This window comes from Erigeron canadensis, chromosome 9, assembly GCF_010389155.1.
Source record: "Erigeron canadensis isolate Cc75 chromosome 9, C_canadensis_v1, whole genome shotgun sequence".
Classification (NCBI taxonomy): domain Eukaryota; kingdom Viridiplantae; phylum Streptophyta; class Magnoliopsida; order Asterales; family Asteraceae; genus Erigeron; species Erigeron canadensis.
This window is the reverse complement of record NC_057769.1, coordinates 26,447,878-26,463,797: the sequence shown is the minus strand read 5'-3', so window position 1 is coordinate 26,463,797 and position 15,920 is coordinate 26,447,878. Positions and strand designations below refer to the sequence as shown.

At 36.2% G+C, this 15,920-nt stretch overlaps 1 protein-coding gene across 1 annotated transcript; it reads left to right on the top strand.

The window, feature by feature from the left end:
* The first annotated feature begins 14,528 nt into the window (after window positions 1-14,528).
* On the top strand, window positions 14,529-15,224 carry LOC122583432 (protein FAR1-RELATED SEQUENCE 5-like). Its single transcript, XM_043755835.1, has 2 exons — window positions 14,529-14,732; window positions 14,808-15,224. Exons 1-2 carry the CDS (start codon window positions 14,529-14,531, stop codon window positions 15,222-15,224), a joined length of 621 nt encoding a protein of 206 aa, XP_043611770.1.
* The last annotated feature ends 696 nt before the right edge of the window (window positions 15,225-15,920 follow it).

Sequence of the window (15,920 nt, the reverse complement as noted above, 5' to 3'; positions counted from 1 at the left end):
ACCCCAAAAACGCTACAATGACTCTCCCGGCTATGAACAAGACACTTGACTTGACACTTTTAGAAATGGAGTAAGATTCACCCCAAATGGATGTTATCACAAGAAACTAGACTCTCATACGATTCCAGCGATAGTTTATATGGCTTAATTTGACTTACGGATCAAAAGTTAAAAACGTTTCAAAATGTTATCAAAATCGGTCCTTAACGGGAGTTACCAAAAGTAACGGCCATCACACCCTTCAGGTACTAACGGCCATTAACGAGACTAACGGCCATTACACGCCCTTCAAATACTAACGGCCATTAACGAGACTGACGGCCGTTACAGGGTCAATTGACTAACGGCTATTACACGCCCTTCAGATACTAACGGCCATTAACAAGACTAACGGGAGTCACGACGTGCAGATGTGAGAAACAACCATTCTTGACCTCACAAATTGATTTGAGAAGGTTCAAACTCTATTTTAAACATATACAAACATAATTAAACATAACCCATATCATAATTTTGATTCATAACATCAAATCAAGGTTAGAAATTGTTTTGACCCATATGAAACCCTAGGAAACCCTAAATGCCCTTTTGACCCAATTTGTGACCCAAAATTTGCTTGAAATCAACTAGAAACAAGTTAATAAACATAAATGATGATTTTGGGATGAGTTTAGCTTACCAAAACCTTCAACAAGTGTTCAAACTCGAAATTGACCCGAATGAGAGGTGTTCTTGCACTATGAAACCCAAATTTTTGATATATTATAGATAAAAATGAAGATGATAATGTTTCTTGTATAAATCTTGCTTTAAAAGATAATAATGGTGATGAATTTCTAGAGAGAGAGATATGAGTGTAAGTGTGTGTGTTCTTGAGAGTTTAGAGAGAGAGAAGAGATGAAAAATGAGAGGGTGGTGGTGGAATGGGGGAATAAGAGTTGGGTCACGGGTTAGGGTTAGACCCATGGGTAGGATCCACATTCATGTTACTTGTTAAATGTCATCCAAATGAAAATCGATTAGCACCACTAATGACCTCGACTAACACATAAACCACCAATTTAATAATACATTGACCCATATGAATGCATTGCACCCAATTAAACCTCAAATTGCACTTGAACTATATTGGTTAACTTAGTAGTTAGTTAAATTGTTCACAAGTCAAAGAGTCAAGGATCGCGGTTGTTACAAATAAAGCTCACCTAGAGTTCGTGCACATAATAATTTTTCGTTATTAGTTAATTGCATTTCGGCGCACTTATCCCTATAATATACTAAATTATTAACTATAAAACAAAAAAGATACGCTTATAAAGAATAGACAAACATTTACAAACTGTATTTATATATAATAAAGACCCACGAGATGATAAAAACCAAGAGATGGCGAGTACCAATATAACAAATATCATATAAATAGATAACCTCTATATTAAATAAAACAAAATTATGGATTACATTCATTATTCTACCAAAATATCTTACATGGCAATTCCAAAATCCTTTTAAAAGTTTATATCTTTTTTAACTAAATAAATTATGACATCATTATAACATTAAACTACATTACTTAATTTGTTATACTATATATATATATACTAGGTTTTTTACCCGCACCATGTGCGGTTATTTAAAAATGTTGTTTTACTTATATGAATATTTATAATAACTTTTAACAACTATACATTATTTAGGCATATATGTAACACCCCGCTAAAGCGGAATAGACGGGATGCACAGACAAGTACAAATGCACACAGTACAAGTTCAACACAGCCATTAAGATTAATCAAAGATCAGGAGAACAAAGTCATTACGAATCATAATTAAGTCTAGATCAGAAGTACGAATGTTATTACAGAATATAACTGAATCAAAATAGTCAAATTCATGGGACAGAACAATTGTCTCATAGAACAGTACTTGAGCTAGAATAGTAATAAGGCCTTCGTAGCTCCAGGACTTGCATGCACGAACCGTCGCCAAAAGGATGAGCTTAGAACGGAAGACTCTTATGCTAAAGATCTAGTACCTAGCCTGAAAAGCATGTAAGTTCAAAGGTCAACTACGAAAGTAGTTGGTGAGATTCACATAAAGTATTTTATAAATATACATAGTACTGGTATGTATAAAAGTCAAGTAATATAGTCTGTACGGCTGTCAAATGTACCTTGCTGTAATAACAATAGTTTAGAATCTGTAATGTACTTAATATGTATGTCTATTATTATTGCTAATCCGCTTGGCCATAACGAGCTATGATAAATCAGGGAACTCATGCAATCAGAAAGTATATAAGTACGAGCTAGGTCAGAACTGGTGACCAGAGCATGTGATCAGAACAGGTGATCAATAAGTCTAGGTAATATGCATTCTCCTATCCTGAGGAGAATGAGGATGGGCCTACCCTAACAGCGCTGTCCATAATACCTACGGTCCATTCCCAGAACAGGTGGGAGATGAATTGATAGCAGTAAGTCTTAGGTCTCATACATAGACAATAAGTACACACAAGAATGTATTCAAGATCCTGCCCATTCAAGATCTAGAACACACATTTAGAAAATAAGTATCATAACATAAATAGTCTGTCTGTAAATAGTCTGTCTATACATAGTCTGTCTGAAAATAGTCTGTACATAAATAGTCTGTCTGTCTTAAGATAGAACGTAGTACAGTCAAGAAAATATATATATATGTATAAGTACAAAATAGTTTTCATGCTTTTCAGTCCCCGATAAAGAACTTTAAAAATGTACGAAAGGGGAAATAAGTGAACTCACAGTGATCTGGTACAATATATAGAACTAGTACAGTGAACAAGTACAAAGATAGATAACTATATCTATCGGGATCCAATTACGCCTTGCCGAACTCCTATGCACATAATAACCATATAGAAGTACATGTATTAGTCTAAGTGATTATTCAAATCACAAATGTCCTTGGTGAACTGATGATTTGGTCCTTTGAACATTTTGACTCAAAATAGTTTTAACTGAACTTTACGTACATGAACTGAGCGAAGGTGAGCCTTAAGTCTATTTGAACTGAACTTGAACGAATTTAGACATTAAATTCGTTGGACTGAACAGAACGAAGTTAGACATTAAATTCGTTGGACTGAACTGAACGAAGTTAGACATTAAATTCGTTGGACTGAACTGAACGAAGTTAGACATTAAATTCGTTGGACTGAACTGAACGAAGTTAGACATTAAATTCGTTGGACTGAACTGAACGAAGTTAGACATTAAATTCGTTGGACTGAACTGAACGAAGTTAAACCTTAAGTTCGTTGGACTAAATTCGTTTTGAACAAGATAATTTCGTTTGATGCAGAAGGCATACGGACATAACACTAAACTTAACAAAATCACGAGTTTTGAAGATTAAGGCATGTTACGACCCAAATTTGATCCCCAAAACAGTTACTAGACTTATTTAAACATAAACCCATTGTTCTTTAACACGTTTTTGACATCAAAATCGACCAAATCATCAAGAACATATAGTTGAAAAGTTTGAACTTAATTTGATCAAAATCACAAAATACGTTGTTGTTACCTCAAAATCAGTTTCAGAAATATGTTTAGATGATTACAAGGAAGCTAATGATATCAACGATTCGATCTAACAATCACGAAATCAAAGAATTTCTTATGTGTGTGTTTCTTGGTGTGGTGAGTGTGTGGAGGTGATGAAGGTGGTGAAGAATAGAAATCTTTTGGGTTTACACTTCTTTTTATACCTTACCATAAAAGTGCAAATTTCACAACTACAAGGACCATTTTGCAATTAAATTGAGCTGAGCTAACGATCTTGTGATATTTGTGAACCGAACTTACTATATTATTGAATGTAATCACAAACTCGTCGTACAATAACAATATTTAGATCAATTTGAAGTTCACATAAGCACATAATGAACATCTAAAGTACGTCTATAACTCATATAAATTAGACTGTCTGACCGATTTAGTGGCATATGTACATTTTCAAGGACTTAAATAGAACATTTCTGGGACGGTTGTTACATCCTCCCCCACTTGGGCGATTTCGTCCTCGAAATTAAGAGTCTCGTCGGTCAAAAAGATGAGGGTACTTCTTCTTAATGAAGTCCTCGCGTTCCCAGGTGTCATTGTACCCGTGTCTAGCACTCCAACGTACACAAACTAGGGGTACGCGGCTCTGTCTTGTCTGTTTAGCATCTTTGTCTACGATTTCGATAGGCTCTTCGGTGAACTCGAGCCCTTCGTCTATGTGAACATCCTTAACAGGAATGATGGTCGGGTCGTCAGCCATGCACTTCTTAAGATTGGATACGTGGAACGTGTCATGAATATTGTCGAGCTCTAACGGTAGTTCCAGCTTGTACGCTACTGGTCCTACACGTTTAATGATCTTATATGGTCCTATGTACCGAGGCGCCAACTTGCCTCTCTTGCCGAACCGGGCGGTACCTTTCCATGGGGAAACTTTCAAAAGAACTTTGTCGCCCACCTCGAACTCAAGAGGCTTACGGCGTTTGTCTGCATAGGATTTTTGTCTGTCTTGAGCTGCCTTAAGCTTTTCTTTGATAACAGCTATCTTGTCTATGGTGGTCTGTACAACTGGAAGCTTCATCCAACTCCTTTCACCGGCGTCTAGCCAACACAGTGGTGACCGGCATTTGCGACCATATAAGGCCTCGGACGGTGCACACTGAATACTTGTGTGATAGCTGTTATTGTACGAGAACTCGATCAACGGGAGATGTTTATCCCAACTCCCTCTAAACTCTAATGCACAAGAACGGAGCATGTCTTCCAGAGTTTGAATAGTGCGTTCGCTTTGCCCGTCTGACTGTGGGTGATAAGCGGTGCTCAGATTAAGTCTAGTACCTAACGCTTCTTGAAGTGACTGCCAAAAGTCGGACGTGAAGCGCGGGTCGCGGTCAGATACAATTGATAAAGGAACACCGTACTTAGTTACGATGTCATCTATATAGATCTCAGCAAGTCTCTCCAGTGAGTAGTCATCTCGGATAGGAAGAAAACGGGCTGATTTCGTCAGTCTGTCTACAATAACCCAAATGGAGTTATGGTTGTTCTTCGTACGAGGCAGTTTCATAATGAAGTCCATAGTAATGTCTTCCCACTTCCACACCGGGATTTCCAATTGCTTCAACAATCCAGAAGGTTTCTGATGTTCGATTTTGACTTTAGAACATGTCAGACATCTGCTGACGTACTCAAAGATCTCTCTCTTCATCCCAGGCCACCAATAATCTAGCTTCAAGTTCTTGTACATTTTGTCTGCGCCTGGATGAATCGAGTATTTAGAACGATGAGCTTCCTGCATGATGATCTCTCGAACACCATTAGCTGCAGGGATCCAAACTCGGTTCTTGAATTTTCTAACTCCATTATCATCAACTTCGAATTCCTGAGCGATGGGTCCTAACCGCTCAGCTTTTATACTGTCTTTCGATCTCAAGCCGAACTCTTGGCCTTTGATCACAAGTTGCCTCAAGTCTGTACGATCTACCTCCTTAATGGATAAGATTTTGACTCGTTCCTTTCTACTCAGCGCGTCGGCTACTACATTCGCCTTCCCGGGATGATACTTGATTTCACAGTCATAGTCATTCAGCAATTCCACCCAACGCCTCTGTCTCATGTTCAGCTCTTTCTGGTTGAATACGTGCTACAAGCTCTTGTGATCGGTAAAGATAGTACACTTGGTTCCGTATAAGTAGTGCCTCCAAATCTTCAAAGCGAACACAACTGCCCCAAGTTCTAGGTCGTGGGTGGTATAGTTCTTTTCGTGCACTTTGAGTTGTCTGGATGCATAGGCGATCACCTTGCTTCTTTGCATCAGTACACAGCCTAGACCTTGATGTGAGGCGTCACAGTACACCACAAAGTCTTCAGTGCCATCTGGTAAAGTTAGGACAGGTGCTTTACACAGTTTGTCCTTTAAGGTTTGGAATGCTTGTTCTTGCTGATCACCCCAAATGAAATCTCGAGTCTTTTGCGTCAATTGTGTCAAGGGTAGTGCGATCTTAGAAAAATTTTCGATGAAACGACGATAATAACCAGCTAATCCGAGGAAACTACGAACTTCAGTGGGAGTTATCGGGGCCTCCCATTTCTTGATGGCTTCAACCTTGGTCGGATCAACATGAATGCCCTCCTCGTTTACAATGTGACCTAAGAACTGTACTTGGCGAAGCCAGAATTCGCACTTTGAAAATTTGGCATATAACTCTTCTTTTTGTAGGAGTTGAAGAACAGAGCGTAAGTGTTGCTCATGGTCGGTCTTGTTTCGGGAGTAAACGAGAATATCGTCAATGAACACGATCACAAATTTGTCTAAGAACGGACGACAGACACGATTCATCAAGTCCATGAAAATAGCTGGAGCATTAGTCAGACCAAATGGCATAACGAGGAACTCGTAATGACCATAGCGAGTACGAAAGGCTGTCTTTGGGACATCACCATCTTGAACACGAATCTGGTGATAGCCCGAACGTAGATCGATCTTAGAAAAGTACAAGGCACCTTGCAATTGATCAAATAGATCGTCTATGCGTGGCAAAGGATACCGGTTCTTGATGGTTAGTTTGTTCAGTTCTCGATAGTCTATGCACATTCTCATTGAGCCATCTTTCTTTTTAACGAACAAGATCGGTGCACCCCAAGGGGATGAACTGGGACGGATAAAGCCTTTGCTCAAGAGTTCTTGTAATTGATTGGACAGTTCTTGCATTTCAGGAGGAGCTAGACGATACGGTGCTTTAGCGACAGGTGCTGCACCGGGAACAAGATCAATATTGAACTCGACTTGTCTCACAGGTGGTACACCTGGTAAGTCGTCAGGAAAGACATCTGGAAAGTCCCGAACGATGGGGATGTCTTGAACTTTAAGTTCTTTAGCACTTTTGTCAATGACATGAGCTAAGTACACGAGATGGTCTTTCTTGTCTAAGTACTTGCGAAACTTCATGGCTGAGACGATCTTTAGCTCGTTCGTGGACTTATCGCCTTGTACTATCAGGATCTCACTGTTCTGGAGTGGTATATGAACTGTTTTCTCATGGCAACAAATAGTCGCGTGGTGTTTGGATAGCCAGTCCATTCCCACGATAACATCAAAACTACTAAGTTCAACAGGAATTAGGTCAATCGTAAAAGTCTTGTCTACTAAAACCAAGGGACAGTCTAGAGCAATTTCATTAGTGCCGTACTGTTGGCCATTAGCGTACTCTACCACATACTTCTCATTTAGTCTGCCAGTGTTCATGTCAGTCTTAGCTTTAAAGTCTAATGCAACAAAGCTACGTTCAGCACCGGAGTCAAATAGTGCTGAAGCATAATGATCGTTCAGAAGAAAAGTACCTGTCACAACCCGTGGGTTCTGACGAGCTTCTTCAGCATTCAGAGCGAAAACTCGAGCGTTAGCAGGGCCCTGTCGGTTTTGCTGGTGCTGGCAGTTCTGGTTCTGCTGTCTTGGTCCGCGTGGATGAGCATCACGCTGAACATGGGCGTTCTGAATCTGATTCTGATTTCTTTGAACTGGTGCAGGAGGTGGTGGAGGAAGTCTGTCATTCCTCATCTGAAGATTTCTGTTCACTGGCGGCGGGTTAGCTCTGATCATGTTTGTCGACACGACATTGCAATATCTAGCCAAGTGCCCAATGCCTTGGCACTTGTAACAGGTGGGACAAGCACCAGTGTGGTGAAGATAGCACTGGGAACACTTAGGAGCGGTTCCAGAATACCTAGGCGGCTCAGGTGCTGTTGTCACAGCATAATTCTTCAAAATCTTCCCCTTCTTACTTGGGGGCTCAACTTTCTTCTCAACAACCTCTTCAGCTTTTCTCTTTCCTTTCTCATCACTCTCCAACACATCTCCGGATCTGATGATGTCCTTGGTCAAAGTCTTAGCCAATACAGTGGCTCTGGACATAGTCTTAGGACCCTTGCTAGTGAGAGCACGACGAACTTCTGGGATCAAACCCCAAATAAAGCGATCAATCTTCTTCTCCTCAGTAGATGCTAGATGTGGTACAAGTCTGGCAAGCTCGTTGAACCTCAAGATATACTTCTCAATCTCCGTTCCCTTCATCTTTAAGTCCCAAAACTCCTGCTCTAATTCTTGCAATGCATCCTTGGTGCAGAACTCAGCCCTCATCATCTTCTGGAGTTCTTCCCAAGTGTGAGCATATGCAGTCTTTCTGCCATCAGTAGAAACAACGCCAGTCCACCATGACCTGGCAGCACCATCGAACTGACTAGTGGCATGCTCAACCATCTTCTCCTCTGCAGTCTCTGTGTGATATAAAGCCTCTTCCATGTTCTCAAACCACATCAACAACTCCGAAGCTCCCTTTTCTCCGGTATAACTGGGGGTTTGCACTGAGTGAAGGTTCTGAATGAACAACCTCTGTTGCGGGTAACTCTGCCCTCAACAGCAACTTTGGTGTTAATCTGACTGGCACCTTCAGAATCACTGTGCACTACTTGGTTCTGCTCTTGTTCTTCCTGCGTCTTCTTGGTGCCTTCAGTCAACGGGATCGCTAACATCTGAGCGACTTGAGTAGCAATGTTGGGTATCATCGCATTCATGCGGTTGGTGATAAGATCTGCTACATCTTCTAGAGTTAAGTTTTTATTATGTAATATGGATATATAAATGATTAAACTCTAAATATATGTATCTTCAATCCCGGGTTTAATAAGCTAGTAGATTATAGACAGCCCACCTATTATACATGCTATCAAATTAACTTCCAATAGGGGTTTCTGAAAAAAAAAAAGAAAAAATAACAAACTTAGTACAACCACGTGAGTAGTCTGTTTCTTCAACCGAAGTACAAGACAAGCCTTGTATGAGTAACCATTTTCATAAAACATTTCATTTCATTGTTAAATCAAACACACGCATACATACATTTACTCTAAAACAAAAACCCCAATCATATTTCCGGTCTACCTATTCATCGTAGCGGCCATCCTTCATGTCCACCTTCCACCAGCCTCCGCCCTCTAGATCTGTTGATTTCTACATCATTGTTGTCGTATTACTTCAACATCACATTTTTCTTCTAAAATATGGGGGGAAAGGAAATCAGAAAGGGGTGCCTCAGACATTTATTGAAACCTTCTTTAATCTTTGCAATATTCTATACATATATAATACATATATTATGATTTTGTACATAATTTCATGGAGTTGTATTATACCTACCAATTTCTTTTTGTTTTTAATTTTTTTTTAAAACTGTCAGAATTTAATTCTTTTGACCATGTGAATTTTATCATCTTTCTTTCTTGAATATTGTAATGTTGGGACCAGATTTCAAGATTACTTTCATGTCTCTTTTCATATTTTCTTAATCTAAAATATACATATACTCTAAACATGTATAAATATAATCCTAAACCTTTTTTTTTGAAAGATCAATCAATTTTCATTAGTTCAGTCTTGAATGAATTCTATTTATTATTGTGTATGCTTTGTCAATAAAGGTTTGTCTACTATGTTTCTTTCGACACTTGATGTGGCATTTTGTACAGACATAAAAACATCATGCAAATTCAGTTAAAAACACAAGATACCATAATACGATGTAGGTTTTTTGAGTTCCTTGTAAACATGATCACTTATAGTAGCAGCCTGAAACTAAATCACAAAGCTAAACCTTTTCATTATATAAGATACAATCAAAAACTAAAAATAATTGTTTAAAATAAAAATAAAAAGGGATATAAGATACAATTAAAAAATTAAAAAAAAAAATTGTTTAGTTACAAATTTTTTTGCAATTTTGAAACAATAATATACAATTAAAAAACATAACTTCAAAACTTTCTAACACTTCAATCCAGTCAAAATTTTAAAAATATAATTTTGAAAAGATAATTTTGTTTAAAAAGATAGTTAATTTAATTGTAATTTTGGAACCATAAAATACAAATAGCAAAACAAAAATTAAATACATAGATTACCAACAAATATAATACACTATAAATAGTGAATTAAAACAATCATTTTCACTAAACAAATTACAATAATAACAATAACAACAAATTAACAGTATTTACAATCACAAGTGCAGGTTAATTTCTTACATGTACATACATAAATCTTTCCGGCAAGTATCTATTTTCCGGCGACATAATATTTGATCTCTAAATACATATCTGTATACATATTGTCATATGTGTATGTATACTTACTGAAAACGGCCTCCACTATCCTCCACCTCCAGCCACCACAACCACCACATGTGATGAACTCCGGCCGCCACTATAAGATCTGAAAAACAACTGCCGCCACTTTCACCCACCTCCGGCCACGTTCACCAACCACACCAGCCACCCCGTAACCCCCAATTCCGGCCGATTTAAATCGCAACCACCACCCGCCATCGCGTAACCCCCACTTCCGGCCATGATCTAAACCACAACTACCACCAACCACCGAATCTGAGAAGGATCTAAACCACAACCACCACCAACCGCCACTTTACCCCCACTTCGGCCACGATCTATACCGCAACCACCACCAACCGCCGCTTTACGAATCCAAACCGCACCACCACCAACCACCGAATCTAAGAAGGGAGAAAACGAGGGTGAGACGTTTTTTGGTGGGTGAGAGAGTGTGGTGGCCGGCGGCCGGTTGGAAGAGGGAGAGAAAAAGGTGGAGGTTTTTTGGGGGGAGAGAATGGAGGGATAATGGAGAGAATGAGAGGCCGGTTGTTTTTGGCTTAATATTCCCACACACCTTTTGCCTTTAAAACATAGTGTGGTCCAGTTTTTTTTTTTTTTTTAATTTGTCTTTTACTCTCATTTTTAACTAGTCTTTCCCTTTCATTCGTAAATTTGATATTATATTGTCAAAAACTTACATTTGTCTTTACTCCTTAATTTGTCTTTTACCTATCATGAAATCATGTGCCATAAGATCATCAAATAAGTAATAAATATATATATATATATATATATATATATATATATATATATATATATAATGAGCTGCTTTTAAGTTTTTTCATAAAATAAGTAATAAAAATATTAAATTCTAAAAATATAGATTAAAACCATATATAATTTTGAGTCTTACATAAATTAAGTAAAATAATAAATGCAATCTTTAGAAAGCATTATTAATTTTATAATACAATATTGATATGATTTTTGCAGGTTTATATAACTTTTGACAGAATATTTATTAATTACATTTTTTGTTAAAGACAAATACAATTTCAAAAAATTGACATTATTTTTTATGCAATATAGTGCTATACTTTTTGACATCTAAAAAGTTATTTATTATAAACAATGTAAAGTTGGTTATCTTTCATTATCAGTAATAAATGTGTCAACTTCTATATAATTAGTATATTTCCTACCATAAACATACAAACAAGCGATGAGTGTACCAGAATTTCTTACTAACCAGGTTTCATCTTTTATCTTAATTTTGTAGATTTTAGTTATTGTAACTTATTTAGATTGTTTGCATAGTGTTTTAGATGTATTATTTGTTTCATTTTGATTGTTTTATATTTTAATACTTTAGATTATAGCAAGTTAGCTTGTTCTATATTATTTGATGTAATATTTTAGATTGTTTACATATTGTTTTAGATGTATTATTTGTTTCATTTTGATTGTTTTATATTTTAATACTTTAAATTATAGCAAGTTAGCTTGTTCTATATTATATGATGTAATATTTTAGATTGTTTACATAGTGTTTTAGATGTATTATTTGTTTAATAGCATTTTACCTAGCATTTTACACTTTGATATTAGTTATTTGATAGTTACTTATTTGATAATATAGGTATTTGACTCAAATCAAGAATGAGTTGAATGGGCACAAAAGGTGGCACGTTCTTATGGTTACATTCTTGTAAAAAAAAGATCTAAGAAAAAAGATGGCTACCTATCTAAAATCACACTTATTTGTGATCGCGGCGGTGTGTCCCGAAGTAGTGGTTGTGGTGTTAAAGACATCGCAAGTAAAAAAATTGACTGCAAGTTTGAATTGGTTGGGAAGTATTACAAACTTCAAGATATAATGTGGTTGTTGTTTTTTTAAGCAACTGTGGAGAGACAACCTTTCTACCACTTTTTAGTAGTCCACCAATGTCACAACCACATAATATTTGGGTAATTGCACGTGTCAATGGTAACCATTTCGTAAGATTGGTGCTACAAGGGGATTTTCCGATACCTCCTACGCATCCACTATGGGCTCCTAACGCATTCGACCGGACATGGGAAAATTCTTATTTGAATAGACAAAATGTGTACAACCAACTTAAGTTTCATAATCATAATTCAGTAGGGATGAAAACTTGTATTAGTATTGATGATTAATATAAAATATCTATTAATTCTTATTGTTTATATGTTATAATATCATGTATTAATTCTGTATGTTCATATCTGTGTAGGTGCAATAATATATAAGTTGTATATTTATGGTCAAAAATTGTGTCATATGTTATGTATATTTAAAAAAAATTATTATAATACATCATGGTCATGTCATTGTCAAAGAATGATAGTATTTTGAAAGACAAAAAAAAAACGGCATTTCTCACAATTCTCAAAAGGGGGCTTATTTACGTACACCCCCATCAAACATTTAATAGGGTTTGGACCACAGGAGCATTATGTAATAATATTGAAAATTGTGAGAAATATGACATTTTCTATCTTTCACCGGACTATCATGTTTTATAGATAATGACATGACCATAATTTTATAATTTGGCTGGATTCAGAAATTCAAATCAAACCTCAAGGATCATTTCGAGATAATAACTTATATATAGATGGTATCCATTTCACATCTCGAATCAGACAGAAAAGAAACCTTGATTACAATCACCAACAACCACAATAACAACAATAAACAATACAATCCGAAGTCAAAGTCAAACTATTAGATAATCGACACACTAGAATCAACAAGTTTTTCATGGATCTTCGTTGATCAATCAAACCCATATAAAGCTACTCTATCATGGATCATTTTTTCATATTCACAATTGGTACTTTCGTCTACCTGATCGGAAAAGGCATAGATCTATGGTTGATCTAATCAGAAAAGGCGTAGATCGGATAAGAAGTGATGATTGTTGACTTGTTGATCTATTCTGAAAAAAGCCTATAGGAATCTTCGCCGGTGTTGGGTTAGATATGTCGGAATCTTCATAAAAGAGAAAATAGGTTGGGAAACTGGAAGATAAAAGAGAGTGAGAGAAAATAAAAGATGAATGAGAAGTTTTTTTTTTTTTTGAACAACATACTTCATTCATTCAAAACAAGCAGGAAGCTTGATATACAAAGGTTGAAATTACAAACATTAAATTGAAAGATGCAGAAAGTTTGAAAATTGAAAGAACTTAACAAAAACATGATAAAGTGAATGGAAAGAGAAAGTGAAAAAGTAAGAACAAGCAAACAAACTTGGCAGTGTACAGGGAAAAGTAAGGACCACCCTATTTTTAAACAATGGGGGTGTGCTGGAAGCATGCGCCTTCTCAAAAGTTAATGGCATAGTGGTCCCATGTGGTCCCCTCCCAAACAAGTACTAGTTACTTAACAGTACCCTAAACCATGTAAAGTTGAAAAGCTGAATTTTATGTTATGGTCCCCTAAGTCTAGTATATGTTTTACAGGGGTGTACTCCAATCACACGCCTTGTTTTTTTTTTGGTGTGGGGAATGTACTTTTTTTATACAGATAATTATATATGGGATGATCTTTTTTAAAGAAATTTTTAATAAAACTGATTTCTATAAATTGTAAGACTAAATTGTAGGACTAATAAAGCTGATTTTTATAAAGTGTCGATGGATATATTTAGTTATGTTTAATTAGTTTTACATTATTTATTTTTCTTATTAATATGATAATAAAAATTGTAGGACTATTTTAATATTTTTAATTTTTATAGGTGTTGCAAAATTATCCAATGGAAGACAATAAATTTTTTATGACTACACCAGAATTTTTCACTAACAAAGTATATTATATATATATATATTATTTATTATATATTTTAATATATTATGTAGTTATTGAGTTTTTATTATTAAATGCATTTCTTATCTTTATATTTATATGTTTCTTATTGTTTTTTTATTATTTAGAGTACTTGATTTATATATCTTAAATTTCATATTCTTTCGATAAAGTCTAACACGATATAATTTATTTTAGGTGTTTAGCTCTCGGGAAGAGTTGATGAATTGGGTAAAGAACGTGGCATACTCTATTGGTGTTGTCGTTGTCACTAAAAGATCTAACAGTTATCTTAGTAGTTTCGTGTATAAAGTTGTACTCATGTGTGATCATGGAGGCAAATATAAACAGACGGCTTCAATTAGAGCTCCCCGTACAAGAAAAACGGACTGTCCATTCGAATTAGAAGCAAAATATTCAAATGAATATAATTTTTGGACTCTATCAGTCATATGTGATGAACATAACCATCGCCCGTTACAAGATATGGAGGGTCACCCATATGCAGGGCGGTTAACTCAAGATGAGTTTAGTTTGGTTGAAGAATTGACAGCGATGAATATGCCTCCACGTGATATTTTAGCAATCATCAAGGAGAGGGATCTAAGTAATGTGTCTACAATTAGTACGACCTACAACAGACGCACTAAACTTCGCATGGCCGAGCAAGTAGGCAATTCTCCAATGCAGGTTCTCATGGCTATTTTTATTTTTATTTTTAGAAATCTTGTCATTTTATTATAAACATTCAAACGTAGAATGCAGGTTCTCATGGCTCTTTTGCATTCTAACAATTATGTTTACGAATTTTCTACAACTTCTTCGAACGAGCTAGAAAATCTATTCTTTGTGCATCAAACATCATTCAGTATTTGGCGTGCATTTCCACATGTGTTGATTATCGATGCCATGTACAAGACCAACTATTACAATTTGCCTTTTGTGGAGATTGTTGGTGTAACGTCGACCAACAAGACATTTTTGATAGCTTTTGCATTTATACAAAATGAAAGGACAACTAACCATACATGGGTCTTAAATTGTCTTAAGTTGACTTTAGACTGTTGCATGCACCCACGTGTTATAGTTACTGACAGAGAGTTGGCTCTAGTAAATGCATGCAAAGAGATTTTCCCAGATGCAACTCAACTATTGACAGAGAGTAGACCCTTGAGATTGTGATTGCCGACTTCACAACAGTTGTGGGTTACCATGTTCTTGTGAACTTTCGAAGTATATAAATTCAGGTAAGTATAATACGATAGATTTATTTTTATAACATTTCTTTAAAAGTTGTATATACAATACTTACTTATTTTTTAATGTAGGTCAATGTATTTCATTGGATTCGATTGACATCTTTTGGAGAAAGTTAGATTTTTCACCGGCAACATCTGTGGAAGATGATGATGTTAGTTGTGGGAGTGTATTGGAACATTTTAAAGAAAACTACAACAAGCAGTCCAAAGATGAAAGAAAGAGCTGGTTAAGAAAGTTGAAGAATATATTCAGTCCAAATACAACCGACATTCGGGAACCGCAAGTTCAAAAAAATACCCGTGGACGACCAAAGAAATCGCAACAAAAAAGATGTGTCGAATTTTCCTCAACAAGATATAGTTGTTCAACTATTCCCGATTTTATTAACTCGGCTAATGAGTCGGCCAGGCGTAGCTGTTTCGAATCTGACCTAAATGAGGTCCCAACTGATAGATGTTTCGAATTTGACCTAAAGGAGGTCTCAGCTAATAGCTGTTTCGAATTTGACGAAGGGCCACCCATGAGTAGTTCAAATTTAATGGATGATATTCCGGAAGTCTTTCATTCTAGCCAACCATTCTTTCAAGATCCTTTTATGAGCCAAAGTCCATACTGTCC